This window comes from Odocoileus virginianus, chromosome 10, assembly GCF_023699985.2.
Source record: "Odocoileus virginianus isolate 20LAN1187 ecotype Illinois chromosome 10, Ovbor_1.2, whole genome shotgun sequence".
NCBI classification, from domain to species: domain Eukaryota; kingdom Metazoa; phylum Chordata; class Mammalia; order Artiodactyla; family Cervidae; genus Odocoileus; species Odocoileus virginianus.
The window spans coordinates 26,876,911-26,896,683 of NC_069683.1; the positions used below are offsets into that span (position 1 = coordinate 26,876,911).

Here is a 19,773-nt window from a genome sequence, read left to right on the forward strand (position 1 = left end):
ATATATGAATCTACTTCATGTTGCAAATATTTTCTCAGTATGTGTTACTTTTTAATTTGATTAAATTTTCTTTTTAAGATACAGAAGTTTAAGACTTTCATTTAGTTAAATCTATCAATGTTAGAATTTTTCAAACTCTACAAATTCAACTATATTATATTCTAACATTTTTATGTTTAAACCTTTAAGTCAGTATAAATGTTAAAAGTAAAAAAAAAAAAAAGTAGATCCAATGTATTATTCTAAAGTATTTGTTAGTTGGTCATTCTAATTCTACCTGCAAAATCCACCCTTTCTTTGTTGGATTGAAATTTGGGCCACAACCTCTTATCTGAACTTTCTGGGACTAGCAGAATTCAGAATTTGTTATGTTTTGGATTTTAGAAAAGTAATGTAGTATGTAGACCATATATTATATAACAACTGTAGTAGGAACTGAAACAGTTCCCTGTAATAAAGTACTTCACTATTTTCACAGTAAAACATTCACACTAAGTGAGATAAGTAAAGTCTATAAATTAGTCCTTACTAGGTTTTGTTGCCTGATAAGTTCTAAAACAACATTCAGTTTTCAGAAATTTTTGAATTTTGGAATTGTACCTAAGACATATTAGACTTGTATCATATTTAACATGTAATAAAACCCTAAGTATATAAGTTGTGTCTATTTTGGCCTGATAATTAGTTCCATTTTCTGTCTTATGCTCCACAATGTGATATACTGCTTTAGTGATTTTTGTTTTAATCTATGTTTTAATATTAGTTTTACTGTCTTCTTTTTTACTCCCAAATTTCTTGATCATATGTTTTAGGAATATTATAGAATTTTTTCCTCAATAAGACAAATTACATGGAGAATTATAGATTAATTCGGGGGATGCATAGCCGACAGGGTTGAGCTGTGTTGACAGTGGACAGAACTGTGCTTCCTGTGTCTGGGTACTGAGTCACTTTTGTATTCACTCTTGAATAAATGTTTAGTGGTCCATCTTCAACTTTCAAGACCAACTTGAAAATTGCTGGTCTCGACACTTTTCTGAAAGTATATCTGGCTGGACCTCTGAGGCGCTCTCATGGTTATTATTACCATCTACAGCATTAGCATCTTAGAGCCTCCTAGCAGCCATGCTACAAAGAAACCCATTAATTGTGATTTAACCTAGCATTAAAGAAAATCATTTGACTACAAAATCCCTATATCACAATATCCAGCACATAGTTTAGGAAATAGTTGTCTGATGAAAAGTAAGAGTACTTAGAATTTGAGGATTTTCATCCATCACTAATCCGTCACAGGTGTTTATTGAATGTCTGCTATCTTCCTGTTATGGTTTTGTTTACTGGAGGATATAAAAGAATTGTAAGACATGGTACCTTACGTCAAGAACAAACGCAGTGAAAACAGGCAGGGAAATGCTGACTGTGGATCTGCACTTCTCAATGGACTGTTAGCCCTCTGAAGGTACAGAGGCATCTAATTGATATTTGTATTACTGGAACCAGTACAGTGCATTGTTTATAGTAGCACTGCCTTCAGTAAATGTATTAGATAGAAGAATGAAAGAAGGGAGAGGGGAGTGGCACTGTCTTCGGGACGTGGCAGTCTATTTTGGCTTATACATGCATATGAGATGAGGACAAAGCCAGAGTGAGCTTACCAATGAGATTGAACCAAACAAAGCTAGGTGACGAAGGATTAATGGGGACATTTCCCTCATCACTGTGGGAAGTAATGATTGAAAGTAGGCTTATTGCACATGTAAGGCATATCACAGAGGATGATACGGCTGAAGACGAGATGGTTAGATAGCATCACTGACTCAGTGGACATGAACTTGAGCAAACTCGGGGAGATAGTGGAGGACATGGAAGCCTGGCAGGCTGCAGTCCATAGAGTCGCAGAGTCAGATATGACTTAGCGACTGAATAACAACAAGGCATATCATCCGCAGCCTAACCCATGTTCAGACACTGTTTCATACTGATAGAGGCCCATCTGGCTTACCCTGTTTGGGCCCCAGAGCCTATGGTTCTCAAGGAGTTCTCTGATTCAGATAGCTACTTTAGCGGGTGAGAGAAAATGTGGCTTATTACTTCATGTAAAAACTGAAAAACATTCTAGTGTGGGAAATGACACAGGGCTGCTCTGATTAAGCAGTCTGCCACACATGCCTCTCAGCTGAACTCTGTTCCTTAGCTCAGTTGATAGACTGACTCTCTTACACGTGTGTACACACTTTGTGTGCAAAATAACTAAATGACTGAGGTATTGTCTGACACATATTTTCTGAGGTATTTTCTGACCACTTTCTTCCTGAGCTCTTGCCCACCGAATCTGGGGGAAAAATAACTGTCCAATTCAGTTCAAAGCTTAGTCTGAGCAGATCATTTAAGTAGTTATTTTAGATCACTATTTCTCTCAAATAGACTCTCCTGTGTTCTCTTGGTTTCCTTTAGGTAGTATATGGAAGAAGAGGTGTGGCTTTCTTATCCTTAAGGCACTGGGAGGAGGGGCCCCTGGCCTCAGGCTGGCCCGTTGGAATCACTGGTTAGCACGGCAGCTGCCTGCCATGGTCCTGTCCCTCTTCTGCCTTCAGTGTGTGAACTTAGTCTCTTCTCTTGACTCGGGCACTTTCTCTTGTGGTGCTTCCTGGCTGATACAATCTGAACCTGATTTCTGTGATATTAGAGATGGCCCCCAAAGGTCTGACTGAGACACCCATCTGGCCCTGGCTCAAGTGGTTTGTGGGGCCGCTCTCACTACAGCCACTCTCCTCACCGTGCTGATAGCCTGTGGCGGACGTCACTGAACCAATTCCCTGTCACGAGACACAGAAACCAAAGGTAAAGGAGAACTTGGGACCTAATCCTTCTGGCTACTTTCCTGCTTCTCTCTCTCTCAGACTTCTTCGAGTTTTCCCTCTAGGACAGAAGGAAGTAGGCTTCTGTTTTGTTCTTACCTTACGTCTTTCTTATTTCTGACTCCAGCAAAGGCTTAATAACAGTCAGTCATTACTCCTAATCTACAAGAGAATTTATAGGCTGAGTCATCTAAATTTAGCTGCTTGTATGGTTAATTGGGGGTGAAAGATAAAGAGTTTTCTTGAGAGGCACATCTTTCAGGGCAACAGTCTTTTTTTTTTTAAGTCAACAGTCGTATATGTAAGAGTATTGTTTCGTTGCACATTTCTGTTGTACATGACAAAAGCAATGTTATTGTGACAAATCCTAGGGATGCCTGGAATAGTTTGGACAGTCACATTCTTGGAAAGGCCAAAATGAAAAGGATAATTTTTAAACCATTACTCTAGTTACATTACCCATTATAATACCTGAAGGACACATTATTAAGACTTTTGAGTGGGATAATTTTAGTTACTAGGAATAGAGGTTCATTCAGATGGTCTAAAGTAATGGGGAATTTATTGTGAAGACATATATGACATATCTGTTAGAGTTTATTGGTTATAGTCAGTGGGGTCTGGCTTAGGTTAACCTAGGTGAAAGAAGAATTTAATGGGGTGGCAGGTGGTAGCAAGTGGGATTCAAGACCCAAAAAAGGGGCTGTAGAAAGAACTGAAACAACTCTGGACATCTGGGTTTAAGGGACAAACTCTTGAGCGTGCTATTAATGGGACAGATTCTCTCCAGCTGTTTACCTCTCTGTGTGGTTTCCCTCATGACTGTATCTCTGAAGAAAGAGGATGATTGGTCTGGGAGAGTTAGGGGTCTACCCCTTGGCCAAAGTAGTACAGCCCCTCCAAAACTTCACGCAATAGTGGAAAAAATGGAGAATCAGGGCAAGCTGAGTTGAATTTAGGCAAGTGGCTTTCCTAAGGGTTTCTGTGATAGCTCAGTTGGTAAAGAATCTGCCTGCAATGCAGGGAGACCCTGCTTCAATTCCTGGGTTTTCTAATTAGGCTTTCCAAATTGTGACAGAATGTCTAGCAGAAAGTTTATAATCTGGCTACTAACTCAGTTTATAATCTGGCTACTAAGTCATCACTAACTCAACATCACTTTCCCCACAGAATGTGGAAGAGCTAAAATTGTTTTATGATTACTTAAAAAAAAAAAAACAGGGAAGGAAGGAGATTTTTAAAGAGGTTTGTTTCTTTAATTAAGTGTTGAATATATTGAAGGTAAGCACAGAGAATTCTCTTTTATATCCCTTTAGACAAATTATAAATATTTAAAAAATATTTCTGTTTTAAAATGGTTATAAAGTATTTGCTGGTTTTTAAATATTACAAAAATTTCTTTTGTAAATTATCTTTTAAACTGACTTCAAGAAGTTGCAGACTCTGGTAAAGGTAGCTTTTTTTTTTTTTCTCAAAGAATTGGCAAGGATGGGAGTGGAATCCCTGGCTTTGGAAGGCCTGGACTGTATAAACCATCTTGATTGCCAGATGTCTCAGAACTAATAATGTATGGCAGAGCCAGAATTCTCAGCCAGCTTTAAATGAGAAGTTCTGCTCCTTCCCCAAGTCTGAAAGTGGCACTCTTGAATTTTTTTGTAGAAGGAATTTAAGTGGGATAACTGGGTTAGAAGTGGGAGCTAGGTCAGGACTTTCTTAAGGGAATCTCTTAAGACTGGAACTAAGTATATATATAGCTTGTGAGGATGGGGCTGAACCAAGGCAAAGCTAAGCACTAACTCCTTAATTATGCCCTCACTATAGGACCAGCACCTACTTTATAGTTAAATTCAGAAATAGATTAGGTATGAGTTGCACTAACCATCTAGTCCTTGATGTCATTCCTTCCAGTCAGACCATTGCCAAAGCCAACTCACTTGGATCCGCTCTACCCGTTCTCTCTGCTTATGCTTTGAGACTCAGGCTTCTCTCTTTCCCCTCCCAAAGTCATGTCAAACCAATCAGTAATCGTATTTAGAACAAATTTCATCATGTAATTAATTACTAGTTAGCAATTAATTAATATGAATTAATAATATTGCCCTATATTATCACTTCTTTACCTAGTTAGACACTACCCATCATTTGTGACTTTCTGTCTTCTCCAACCACTCCATCCTCCAATAATATTTTTGTCTTTTGTATTTATAGATTTATTGTTTGTACCTTCCACTGTATACTGTTTCTCACTTTCTATTTTTTATCTCAACCATGTTGCACTTTGCTTATTTGTACCTAGATAAATTTCTAGTACAGCATGTGAGAGCATGTTATATGATTTAATGTTGTGATTTTCTAAACTGGTGAAGTGATTTGGAATCAACTGGATTCAGTTCTAGGTTCCAACTATCTCCTTGCCTACAACTCCAACTTTATTTAATTAAGAGTTAAGCTTTTGTTTAAAGGTTTCAGAGACCACCCTTCCTTGCCCCACCATGAAGATCATTTATTAAACAGACCAGGTGTATTTTTCATTTGCCTGGCCTAATTATAAGCCTTCAATCCTGGTTCTGGTGCTTCTTCACAGTCCCTAGCTTGATTTTGAATAAATAGTAGATTTTTAATAAACATTAAGATGAAATAAATAGTATAATATTTATATCATATGAATTTTTAGATTTACTTCAACTCTAAAGGATATTTAAATTCATTTTAAGTCAAAAATAATTCAGATTTCTCTAACATTGTAAGTGTCAAGCACATAGAATCATTTCTTAAAGAAATTAACACAAAAACAGGAACTTAAAAAAACCCATGAGTGTTTCATGAATTACCTTTAATATTTATGGCAGGAACAGATAGTATTTATTTCACATATTGACCTGTTTATCAATTTCATTTTGTACATCTGAACTTTTCAAAACATTGCTTATATTTTGGTTTCATCTTTATTGGCAGGTAGTGAACCAAAAATAGCAGCCTGATCCAGTTTGAAATGATACAGGCTCATTATTGTTCAATTATTTTACCAATTTTTTTGTGTGTAGCCACTCTTTATCAATTACATTAATGCATTTCTAGACACAAATGATTTAGGTTGACAGAATTCAGTTTTTCCTGGACATACATGGTACCAAACAGTGGCTTCCCCCACCCTCCTAGCCGCCACCTTCTGTTCCCATACATAAATGCAGCCAGCATTGGCTGGAAACAAAGGACTCTCTCCCAGTCTCTGAATACAGTGACATTCATTCTGAGAGAAGCAGGGGCAGCTTTTTGAAAGCCGACTTCTTCAGCTCAACAATAACACACAATGAGTTATTGACTTGTTTATATACGGAGCTCTTTTCAGTAACTAACTCCGACTCCCACAGTCTGGACAAATGATTGATTTCGTGGTTAGAAAAAGAGAAAGCTCTTATGCTAAACTCTGTAGTGCAAACTACTTCTTCCCCATTTGTTCCCTAACTGAATAGGACCTTATTAAAATGCACTTTCCAAAAAAATACCTGCAGCTGGTCTTTATAACCATGTTTTGTATATATAAATAAGTAATTTGTCCCAGTCTTTTGTATATTAACAGACCATTGGAAAACTTGTCAATATATATGAAGGCTGATTGTCCTGTTTTTTATGCTAAACTGTATTGCCTATTGATCTGCATGTAAAATATGGATCAAGTAATTTATTAATATATCAGTATTTACTGATCAAAAATAGATTTTTGATAGAAAGATTTGGTTTTCTTTTTGGGTTATGTTGCTTTATTAAGAGCATTATACTCAACATGTATCACATGTTTCATATTTAAATCATTAGCTGTTCTTCTGGAGAACATTGAGAAAACTGCATCAGAACTACAGTCCAAGCACTGATAGATTGGCTGGATAAATAGGCTTTTCTCTTTTTGGCTAGTACCTATCTGGAATGTCAATATGAATTACATAGAACATACCAGGTTGTTTGATTACGGTATCATTTATAAAGACATTAATAATTGGACTGTGGAATTCACTTTAGAGTTATTTTTTTCCTATAAAATAGATTTTATCTATCATGTTAAATTTTTACACAGTCATGATTTTCATAAATACACCTTAAAATATTTTGCTTGTGTGTGTGTGTGTGTGCTGAGTCATGTCCGACTCTGTGTGACCCAAGATTGTAGCCTCCAGGCTCCTCTGTCCATGGAGTTTTCCAGAGAAGAATACTGGAGTGGGTTGCCATTTCTTCCTCCAGGGGATCTTCCCGACCCAGGGATGGAACCCAGGTCTCTTGTATTTCCTGCATTGGCAGACAGATTCTTTACCACTGAGCCACCTGGATTGGGGAAGTTAAAAGTAAATAGCACATGGTTTACAGTAAAGTTATCCACAGCAAAAAAAAGAAAATAGGAAGGAATAGCCATGTAATGTTAATGATTTACATAAAATGAGATAGCTGCTGTTCTATCTGTATTTCTCCAGCAGGAGGTCTTCAGCCTGTTTTCCTTTCTAGGATGTCCACAGCACAGCTTTTCTGAGCCAGCACATGTTTGAAGAATTCCTCAAAATTAAGAGTACTTTCTATTATGGTCATAATGTGCCATATGTTTTCTATAAAACTATTCATTACTCATCTATGAGCTTTTAAGGCTTTAGAAAAAGTAGAATATCTGCTACCTTAGCATTAATACAGTCCATGGAATTCTCTAGGCCAGAATACTGGAGTGGGTAGCCTTTCCCTTTTCCAGGAGATCTTCCCAACTCAAGGATTGAACCCGGGTCTCCTGCATTGCAGGCGGATTCTTTACCAACTGAGCTATCAGGGGAGCCCTAGCATTAATAGTTTTATGTAAAATATAGTTTAAAAGGTAACCACCACTAGAAATCATTTCATTGGGATCTGTTGTTTCAGGTGTAGTTTTGGATTTCTTTTCTTAATTCATAGACATTGTTAGAGGGGAATTTCCTCCTTTTTAATCTTATTTCTCTAATCAGACCATTGTCTTTAATCATTTTGTTCATTTCTCTTTGACAGAGCCATCATGTTCCTTGTTTCTTCCTCATCTGCTACTGTCTTTGACTAGTACCTTGACTGTTCTTTTCTGGTTGCCATTAATATTGAATGAGCCCACTTTAACCTAGTTTTGGAAAGCCAGTGTTTGTTACTTACACCCTTTTAAAATCTTAGTGGCAAACTCTGATGGAAATGGTGAATTAAACCTTCATATTTAACTTGTTGATATTTGGGTATAAGTACCCAAATATTTATGGGTATTTTCTCACTTTAAAAAAAGGCCATTAAAAAAAGAAAAAAAAAGCCATGATTTAATTAGAAAATGGTGACTTGATTTTCCACTCCTCTGTTTTGTGGAGATTTGACTTTTCATAGTTTTATACAAATTGGAGCCATCTTCCCTATTTTTTTTAATTGAGAGATATATTGAAAACTGATTGCCACAATGTCTAATTAACCTTCCTCACAGTTAACCTTCCTCACAGTTAACCTTCCTCATAGTTAGATTTTTTCCTGTGATAAGAACTTTTGAGATCTATTCTGTTAGCAACTTTCATATATGTAATATGCTGTTATTAATTATAGTTACTATGCTGTACATTACATCCTCACGACTTATTTTTCACTCAAAGTTTGTACCTTTTGACTTCCTTCATCCATTTTGCCCACCCTTCAATCCCTTTCCCACCTATGGCAACCACCAGTGTTCTCGTGTATCTATGAGCTTTTTTTTTTTTAAGATTCCATATGTAAATGAGATCATTCATTTGCTATTTATCTTTCTCCATCTGACTTATTTCACTTAGGGTAATGCCCTCAAGGTTCATCCTTCCCATTTGTTTTTTATTTTTAATTTGAAGTTTCTACCTCTTTATACATGAAAACTAGCCTCAGAAATTTCAAGTCCATTGACAGAAAATTATTTCATGTATGTTGCATAAGAACAGCAAATCAAAAGCATCTAGTTTTGTCTTAATGAAGAAATAGAATGTCCTCCTCCAAAGTGACAGAAGAATCTTACTATTGTTGTTGTGTCTGAAATTTGAGGAAGAGATTGAGGAATGTTAGAAACTGCATTCTCTTAATTTGACTTTTTACTTTCAGTAATTTTCTCTAGACTATTATGTTAAGATATTTCTCTTTTAGAATGTCTGGTCTCTTTTCAGAAAAAGCCCCATGTATGTATCCTTGTGTTTTGTTGACAGTTTATTTCTCACTATCATACTGGGTTCTCTGTTTGGTACTATGCTTGTGATGCTTTTCAATAATAATAAGATTTTTCCCTCAGCTTATGTAGATTAAGATAGTGCTATAAACTAAATGTAAGAATGAGGTGATTTTTTTCCAACTGTAGTAATTTTAGAGGTAAAGAATTCCTACTTTTTAAAGAGTTACTTGAAAGCAGCTCTAAATGTCATGGCCCTAGGAGACCTCGTTAGAATTGGACTTACTGCTGTGGCATTAAGGAGTTTCCTGACTTTGTTTTTGCTTTGTTTTGCTTCCCTTCAAAAAAGATTTGTTCTGAATGTTTCTACATTTGGAAATTAATTTTTTAAAGAAAAGATGATCTTGGTGACAGTTTACACATAGGCTTCCATATGTGGAAGTTGAGTTTGATATTTGACTTTTTGTAATATTACATTTTCTGTATTACTTTAGCACAGGAGAATATATATTCCTTTGGGAGATTGATTCTAAGAACAGTCTCACATGATGGTATTTTCCCATTTTTATTGAAATATAATTAACCTATGACTCCTGTGTAAGTTTACAGTGAATAGCATGATGACTAGAACTTCATACGTTGTGAAATGATTACCACAATAAGTTTAAACATCCATCATTTCATATAGTTTAAATTTTTTTCCATGCGAACTCTTAGGACATACTGTCAACTAACTTTCAAATATATCACGTTGTATCATAACTGTAGTTACCATGTATATCATATGATTTTTTTTTTTAAACTTGTTTTCAGTGGTTCTCAATCTAGGAAAGGGAATGGCAAACATTGCCTGCTGTCCAAATTCAGTCTGCCACTTGTTTGTTTTTTTAAGTTTTATTGGGACATAGCCACACTCATTTATTTATTTATTATGTATTTCGTGCTACATTCCCTGTTGCTTAGACAGTAAATAATTTGCCTGCAATGTGAGAGACCCAGGTTTGATCCCTGGGTCAGGAAGATCCCCTGGAGAAGGAAATGGCAACCCACTCCAGTATTCTTGCCTGAAGAATTCCACGGACAGAGGAGCCTGGTGGGCTACAGTCCATGGGGTCGTGAAGAGTCAGCATGACTGAGCAACTTTCACTCACTCACTCATTTCATGCCACATGGGCAGAGTTGAGTAACTGCAAAAGAGACTTGTCTGTTTCCCTTTCCCCAGAACCTAAATATTTCTTATGGAAATGTTTGTCAATTCCTTACCTAGGGTGATCCTTAGGATCACCTAAGGATTCCTTAGGTTTTTCCCTTCTGCCAAAACAGAATCTCTGATATGCTGAGCTGTGTCACATATCAGCGGAAGAAAAGTTTACAGATTTGATACTATTCTTATAGCATTGACCCCTGCCCCCATTTTGTCCCAAGTAGAGGAGTGGGTCTTCAGGCAGGGTATAGATTTAAGATTCATGTTAACTCAAACATGATTTGCTATGGATAATATTGAGAAAGCCTATTTAAAACAACAACAGCATTAACAAAACAAAACAAAAAGCATGATCATTATTTATTCTTAACATTCACTAAGAAGATACTGTATGGCATGTCCGTTGCTTAAGAACTGTTAAATATTTCAGTTTAGAAGTTTTGTATTAGGCTGTTAACTTTCTTTCTTCCTGTTACTACCAGTCTATTAATTGAATATTATATGAGTTTAGCTTTTTCCTTTTTTTTTTTTGGAAATAGCATTTTGTTTTGATGGGAATTGTTTATAAAGAATGAGTCACATTCACTTTTTGTAACATAAGTTTATAGAATACCATAGAAAATCTTTATCTGGCTCTGTTCATGGAGCAGGTTGGAAGTAACTGTTAGGTATTTTAAGATACAGCATACTCTGCCATGAAATATTGTAAATCATTCTGAACTGTTCTAGAGTGAATTGACATTTGGTTTTGGTTTATATCCTTGAATTCTTATCCTGACATAACAGCAACCAATTTATTCCCCACTGGCAATGAAACACTTTACAAGAAATATCAGTCTAATTTTAAAAATGTTGCTGTTAATTTTGAAAAATGCTTTTAAAAAGTATTCACCAATGTCAAATATTTGCTATTTGGAACCCCCCTCCCAAATTATATTTTAGTGAGCTTAAAAACAGTAAAAGTGGAAGTGAAAAATTCAGTGCGAAATGTTTTAAATATAAAAACATTTTGACTTATTTAATCTAAGTGGAATTAATTTTCACATACATATAGGCCAAATTAATTTGAAATCACCTTCCATGATAATGCTGAATTTGTTGTTTAAATAAATGTTGCTATTAGGTGTCAATATGTGCCTATTTTCATGTCATTTGCTTTTTTTTTTTTCTAGTTGAAACTGGCTGTGAATGAACAGAAAGGGAAAGTTACTGAAAAAGTCATTCTTTCAATGACAGTGAAAGAACACCGTCAGGCACAAGCAGAAGTAAGGAACTTAATTTTTAAACTACTGTAAAACTGTAATAAGTACTAATTATAAAATTAAGACAAATTTTACTTGGGTTTGGTAGTGAACCAATTATAGTTATCTGATAACAGCAATGAAAAAAACTGGTCAAAACTGGAAATTATTTTATTGATATAGGCACCTTGAAAATTATCTTCTTGAAGGAATTAATCATATTATAATTTTCTGAAACTACTTATAAATATTTTCTCATAAATGTCCTAAATTAGGAAATTATTACATGCAACCAGAATCTAGGAATTAGAGAATGTGCTAACATAGGAAAAACTTTACAATTTTATTGAACTTCAAATAAATAATAAAATCTTATTTTTATTTTCTGACTTTCTAGGAATAGAGTTATCTTTCTGTACTTGAGAAATGTTAGCAATGTTATCTCTTATCTCGAAAAAACTGTAGTTTATAAATGTCAAGGCTAAGTGAGCTAATCATAAGATTCTGTAGGCAATATTGTAATGAAGAACTATTAAAGCAAGGCTTCTTCTCTCCAAGGCTCATGCTGTGAGGTTGACAGCATATTCCATAAATGAAATAATAATACAAAATTGGTGTTAGACAAAAGGGGAAAATGATTTTCATGTAGTTTCCTGGAATGCTAAAGCATTTAATCTTTGTGAGGAAAGATCATGAATTTGCTAATTTCCATGTACTACTGTCAGTAAATAAAATCTATAAGCAACTTAAAGAATAAGAGAGCATGAATATTTAAAAATTAAACTTTCATGTAATTTTCTTTTGACATTTTGGCAGAGAAATCTATCCAAGCTTTAGGGCTTTAATATTTTGTTATCACTGTAATTGCATTTCCTTTGCTAGCTGTGTATTTTAGAATAGATGAACAGGTGCAACGCATCAAATTTTCCTGAGTGAATTCAATTCTTTAAGTTAGAGACTATATTAATATTTAAGACATATATGTGCAGTATTAAAGATTATATTGTAAACATTGATTGGAAATCTCAGTAGAAAATAATTCAGAAAACAAAAACAATTTTATAGATTTAAGTTATACTTCTGATTCATTTCACTTAATATTACAAGTGATTACACTTAATTTAATAAGTTAAAAACTAGGTTGTTGGTTATAAATTAAAGATATTGTCCTCTGTGTGATTTTTATCACAGAAGAAGAGTTTTTATTAAATTTTCACAGTAAGTTTAAAATAAATCTATCATATATATTGATATGGTCAACTTTAGGAAATGCAAATAAAAATCTCTAGTTGAATTAGTATAATTAAAATTATATCTATAGTAACAAGTTATTGGAGAATAAATAGAAAACAATCCAAAAGAATGAACAGATTAACTATTTTCTACATTTTAAATATTATAGTTGTTTTGCTCTTCAATATTTTATGTAAAACTACAATTTCAATGGAACTGAAAATTTGAAGTGGTGCAAGAAAATGATCATTATGCTAAAAATACCATCTTTAATGCCACCTTGTTAGCAAAACTGGAAATGAAAATTATTTTTTTTAAAAATTCAACATTATTAATGCTTATTTGACATTCCTTCTTTATTACTATCTTAATGTTTATTTGGTAGTTACATCCATCACTATTCCTCCTTCAAAGGGACTTATTTAGTCACACATTTGCTTAATCAGTTATGTCTCCAAATGCCTTTTGTTTGCTTCAAAAATTAACCGTGTGTGTGTATGTGTGTGTGTGTATAATAATCTCTAAATACATTCCATGCACTGTGAGAATACTTTTTATGTCATTAATTTGATGGTGATTATATTTTGATGTGTAAGTCAGTGACATCAAGTTTTGTCCCTAATTCATATACAGAGATGTTAAATCATGATGATGAAGAGAAATGAAAAAATGTGGGGGATGAGGAGATTGTTTCAACATTTCTTTTTGCCCATAGTTTAAGAATTTTACAAAAATATTATATATCTAGGTGTATTTCAAAACCTAAAGTAAACATCATAAAATCTGAATTTAGATTTCTGCTACCTGTAGTTTTATTTTAAAATCTTAATTTATTTTATGTAATTTTTCTACATGAAAACTGGGAATAATAATAATATATTTCTGGGCTCCAAAATCACTGCAGATGGTGATTGCAGCCATGAAATTAAAAGACTCTTACTCCTTGGAAGGAAAGTTATGACCAACCTAGATAGCATATTAGAAAGCAGAGACATTACTTTGCCAACAAAGGTCCATCTAGTCAAGGCTGTGGTTTTTCCAGCAGTCAGGTATGGATGTGAGAGCTGGACTATAAAGAAAGCTGAGCACTGAAGAATTGATGCTTTTGAACTGTGGTGTTGGAGAAGACTCTTGAGAGTCCCCTGGACTGCAAGGAGATCCAACCAGTCCATCCTAAAGGAGATCAGTCCTGGGTGTTCACTGAAAGGGCTAATGTTGAAGCTGAAACTCCAATACTTTGGCCACCTGATGCAAAGAGCTGACTCATTTGAAAAGACCCTGATGCTGGGAAAGATTGACGGTGGGAGGAAAAGGGGACGACAGGATGAGATGGTTGGATGGCATCACTGACTCAATGGACATGGGTTTGGGTGGACTCTGGGAGTTGGTGATGGACAGGGAGGCCTGGCATGCTGCGGTTTCTGGGGTTGCAGAGTTGGACACAACTGAGCGACTGAACTGAACTGATGTATCATAAGTCTTCTTTGAGGTGATGATATATGTTGGTAGAGCAAGCCTTTTAGAAATGGTCTGCTGGATATCTGAATGTAATTTTTTATTGTCAGCTTCAAAGTGTGTTATTCCAGATTCTCTGAAAAGTTGACACCAGGATGGAACTTAAAATGTGTATGGGCTTTAATTGAGGGCAGAAGGAGAAGAAGGCGACAGAGGATGGTTGGGTGGCATCACTGACTCAATGGACATAAGTTTAAGCAAAGTCTGGGAGATAGTGAAGGACAGGGAAGCCTGGCATGCTGCAGTTCATGGGGTCACAAAGAGTCGGACACGACTTAGCGACTGAACAACAGCAATCCTCTCACAGGCATTTCATCTATTAAAATCCATACTGGGGAGAGCTCTAAGTAATACTGGGAGACCTGTCAGATTGAAATGCAGGCTTGAACATGAGTGAAGGAGAGAGGAAGGGAAGACTGGGTGGAAGTCTGTTGTGCAAGCTGAGGAGAATGTGGCAAAGCTGGTGACACATGCTTGAGTCAAGGTTGTCCATCAGAGGAGTGTTCTGACTCCCTGGATTGGACTTGTTATAGTGTCTTTGGCCATTGGTGCCTACCTGGTGATGGATGTAAAAGCATAATAGCTTGGACCCTTGGTCAGTTATGCTCCTGTAGTTAGAAGCTTATGAAACGCATCCTTGTTGCTTCCTCAAAAGGTATAGTTGACATCATCCTTATTGCCTTCATTATAGCCTTCTTGCTAAGTTATAAAAATATTTTTAAATGTCTTTATTTTCAATCATCCCTTTCCCCATGAGTTGATGGGAATGTTGGACTCTTAAATAGGCCTAAAGGCAGTGCATAAATGACCTCTGGCTGGAAACAAGATAAAACTCCTTCCAAAATAATTTCCCATTAAAAAGTTGAGAGTAGTGACAGTGATTGGAATAAGAGATGGTACACACTTCAGTGTTCCTGGTAGTTACACTGTAGCTCATCCTTAATTTTAAGATTAAGAGATACTTAATTTTGCTCAGAGGTTCCCATGTCTTTTCTAGTCTTTTGTTCATCAAGTCTGGTTATATTCACTTCTCAGCCTAAAAAAACACTGTACTCTGTACCTGAAACAAATAAGAGATTTTAGGGAGTTTAAAACACCTGTTTTTATCTCCCAGCCCCACTTCTGGCTGCAAATTATGCTGTAAATTAGAAAGTATCTTGGTCTTAAGTTTAAGCACTGACCTGCCTTTGAGACCGTCCCTATGTTGTAAGTCCAGATGGTGTTTCCTAGCATGGAGGCTGCTGCCCTTTTGTGCTGATTCCAAGTGACAGTTTAGTGCACAGTGCTCTGGAGTGTCCTCAATAACGTATATGGACTCAAAGCCACACAGCATTCAGACCAGCAGCTAAGCTCAACATCCAGTGAGAAGCTAGATGCTCACTCAGATAGTGGGGAGTGAAGAACTTTCCTCACTCAAAAGCCAGGAGCTCCTCAAAGAGTCATTCATAGTAGTTAAAATACAGTATTCACAATGTATGGTTTAGAATGTACACCTTTCACAGGCATACATTTAAGAATGTTTATAAATCAAATAATATTTTGTGCTTACTCTAAATCATCTTGAGACTTTAATTAAATTCAGGAGTTGCATCAATGTATCACAGAAACACAACCAAACTGCCCTGTGTATATGTTTATTGACAGGTGTGCATTTGCATTCTTTCAGAAGTTTGGTTTGTTTCCTCATCAGAATACTCAATTTATTTTTTTTTTTTTGCTACCTTCTGCTCTTTTGTCACTCTCCCAAATTCTGTACAAGTGTCACTTCCGTGCTGCATTTCCACAGAGAATGAAGAGTAGAATGTGTAGGCTTTCTACTGCACAATGAGATGGTGCATTTTTTTCAACATATGCATACGTAAGCCTTCTTTTGTGAATGGGACTGATAGGGTCAGATAATGTTTAAAGGGAAAGGCTTTATGTCTCTCAGGCCTCTATGTTTCCACATGGATGCTCCCACACACACATAGATTGAATTATGAACAGAGCCATTAATGCTGGGATCACAAAAGGTCAAGTTTTGTCTTTTTTTTACCCCCATTCACATTGCCTTTGTAGAGACGGAGGAAAAAAAAGGGATTTGCACGAAAAAAAGATTCATGATGAGGAATTTTAAACATATTCCCCCTTTTAGCAACATCTGTGATTTGAAAAAAAAAATCATGTTATGTAAAATTATTCAGAAATATTGTTTTACCTACCCAGTTTTGGTATATGAATTATTTCATGCATAGTGTTATCTTTAAGGGTAACACGACACGTTATCATAATAACTGAGAAAAAATGTAGCACTTTCAGAATAAAAGGCCTTATGAATATGTAAAGTAACAAAGTTTGTATAAAATTGGATGGAAACTTTATCAAAACATCAGTGGCAGAATTCTTGATATATGTTCTCCTATGTTTAAGATGTAAGTTAATCTTTGCTATTGCATCTTATTTGATAATTTTAAGTTATTAAAAATAGGTCATAATTAGTATAATTTTGCTTCACATACATTAACAGATAATCATACAGCCAAGGAAAATAGCAAAAATGATAGAGAAAATTTTTGAAGCAACAAAGAATTTATAGAAAATGAAACTTTAAGACTCTAACCAATAGCCCTTTAGAATGCAAATGACATCATCGATTGTATGGTTGGTTGATTTCTGATGTCACATGAAATCCCCTATCAGTGAAAGGCTATGAATTGTGACAGTAAAGCCAGTCATGTATAAAAATGCTCTCAAATCAAAGCCTGAAATTCCTCCTTTTTTTCCTTCTGTTGGCATGTTACAGCATTAGGTACAGTATATAAAATTATAGAGAGAAGTATTATTGACTAGCAAAATATATTGCATGTTGCTTAGTATATTTTGAAGACTACATAAAATTGTTTCTTTTTGAATTATATGGTACTGGGTATAGGTTCAGAGAGAATCGGTGCTTTTCAGAAGTGTGGGTGCATGCTCAGTCATGTCCACTCTTTGTGACTCCATGGACTATAGCCCCTCAGGCTTCTCTGTCCATGGAATTTTCCAGGCAAGAATACTGGAGTAGATTGCCATTTCCTTCTCCAGGGGATCTTCTTGACCCAAGGATCGAACCTGCAACTCCTGTGTCTCCTGTATTGGCAGGCAGATTCTTTACCTTTTACTCTATTGGGAAGCCCAAGTAGAATCTATTTAAGCTGTTTGAATATTAGATTTAATTTTGTCAGATAACTGTAAGAGCAAGTCACCTGGTCTGCTTTGGTCTCTAGCTTTGGTATGATAGATACTATTATCCATCATCTTTGAGGATAATACTGCTAGAAGGTAGTATGGTAAAGATAAAGATGAAAACATTGACTAAAATTGAATCAGTTATCACTGCCATATCTTAAGTTTTGCAACTTTCTTATAGAGTTAACTGTATTCGGGAAGCATAGAAATTTGTTTCAGAAAGTAAGAAAAAGTCTTGAATCTTGAAGAGCAAGATGAAGAAGGCAGTAGGGTTGGTGAAGGGTAGGAGGGGAGGAAGGAGCTACTTGGAAGGTTCATTATACTACTGGAGGTAGATTAATTAGGTGGCAATGGCAGGATGGCTTAGAGAGGGAGAGTTTAGGACAGGAACCACTCAGTATTTATTTTGATAATGCCAGTAATGGGAGGGGATGAGGAGATGAAGACTTGGGCCAGAGTATTACTTTTAAGAAGAGCAAGGAAGGAAAGGAAGTATATGTGTTTACAAGAAGGGTTGATAAACTACAGCCCAGGGGCCAAATCCAACCCATTGCTTGTTTTTCTGAAGTTTTATTGGAACATAGCCTTGTCAATTTGTTTACATATTGTCTGTGGCTGCTTACAAAGTAGAACTTCAGAGTCAAATGGTTGTTTGTTTGTTTAATAGTTATTTATTTGGTGCTTTGGGTCTTAGCTGTGGCATGAGGGATTTTCTATCTTTGTTGCAACATGTGGAATATTTAGAAGTGTCATGTAGGATCTAGTTACCTGATCAGGAATTGAACCTGGGGCCCCTGCATTTGGAGTACAGAGTCTTTGCCAACGAACCACCAGGGAAGTCCTCAAGGTTGAGTAGTTTTGATGGAGACATTTTACCACAAAACTGAAACTATTTATTATCTGGCTCTTACGAAGAAGTTTGCCAACACTTTATTTAGAAGAAAACATTGCTTAAAGAAAGCAAGTGGTTGGTCACATAGGGCCAAATAAGAAAAACACCAAAAAAAAAAAAGGATTAATTTAAATTAGTTTTCTTATATGCATATAATGCTTCTAAAGTTCTTCAGTCTGTTCAGTTCAGTCGCTCAGTCATGTCCAACTCTTTGCAACACCATGGATTGCAGCACGTCGGGCTTCCCTGTCCATCACCAGCTCCCGTAGCTTGCTCAAACTCATGTCCATCTAGTCGGTGACACCATCCAGCCATCTTATCCTCTGCTATCCCCTTCTCCTCCTGCCTTCAATATTTCCCAGTATCAGGGTCTTTTCCAGTGATTTGGCTTTTCTCATCAGGTAGCAAAAGTATTGGAGTTTCAGCTTCAGCATCAGTCCTTCCAATGAATATTCAGGGTTGATTTCCTTTAGGATTGACTGGTTTGATCTCCCTGCAGTCCAAGGGACTCTCAAGAGTCTTCTCCAACATCACAGTTCAAAAGAATCAATTCTTTGGTGCTCAGTTTTCTTTATGGCCCAACTGTCACATCCATATATGACTACTGGAGAAACTGTAGCTTTGACTAGATGGACCTTTGTTGTCAAGGTAATGTCTTTGCTTTTTAATATGCTGCTGAGGTTTGTCATAGCTTTTCTTCAAAGGAGTAAGCAGTCACCATCTGCAGTGATTTGGGCCCAAGAAAATAAAGTCTGTTACTGTTTCCATTGTTTCCCCATCTATCTGCCAGGAAGGGATGGGGCTGGATGCTATGATCTTAGTTTTCTGAATGTTGAGCTTTAAGCCAGCTTCTTCACTCTCCTCTTTCACTTTCATCAAGAGGCTGTTTAGTTCCTCTTTGCTTTCTGCCATAAGGGTGATATCATCTGCATATCTGAGGTTATTGATATTTCTCCTGGCAATCTTGATTCCAGCTTTTGCTTCATCCAGCCTGGCATTTTGCATGATGTACTCTGCATATAAGTTAAATAAGCATAGTGACAATATGTAGCCTTGATGTACTCCTTTCCTAATTTGGAACCAGTCTGTTGTTCCATGTCCGGTTCTAACTGTTGCTTCTTGACTGGCACACAGATTTTTCAGTAGCAGATAAGGCGGTCTGGTATTCCTACTCTAAGAATTTTCCACAGTTTGTTGTGATCCACAGTCAAAGGCTTTACTGTAACCAATGAAGCAGAAGTAGATGTTTTTCTGGAACTCTCTTGCTTTGTCTATGATCCAGTGGATGTTGGCAATTTGATCTATGGTTCCCCTGCCTTTTCCAAATCCGGTTTGAACATCTGAAAGTTCTCGGTTCACATACTGTTGAAGCCTAGCTTAGAGAACTTTGAGCATTGCTTTGCTAGCGTATGAAATGAGTGTAGTAGTGTGCTAGTTTGAACATTCTTTGGCATTGCCTT

General features: G+C 36.1%; 1 protein-coding gene across 1 annotated transcript in view; it reads left to right on the plus strand.

The window, feature by feature from the left end:
- LOC110136540 (doublecortin domain-containing protein 1) overlaps nt 1-19,773 on the plus strand; it is a 279,881-nt gene that overhangs the window by 191,572 nt on the left and 68,536 nt on the right. Inside the window, exon 8 of the mRNA XM_070473220.1 lies at nt 11,398-11,490. Within this exon, the coding sequence (XP_070329321.1) occupies nt 11,398-11,490 (93 nt within the window). The remainder of the gene's footprint in view (nt 1-11,397; nt 11,491-19,773) is intronic.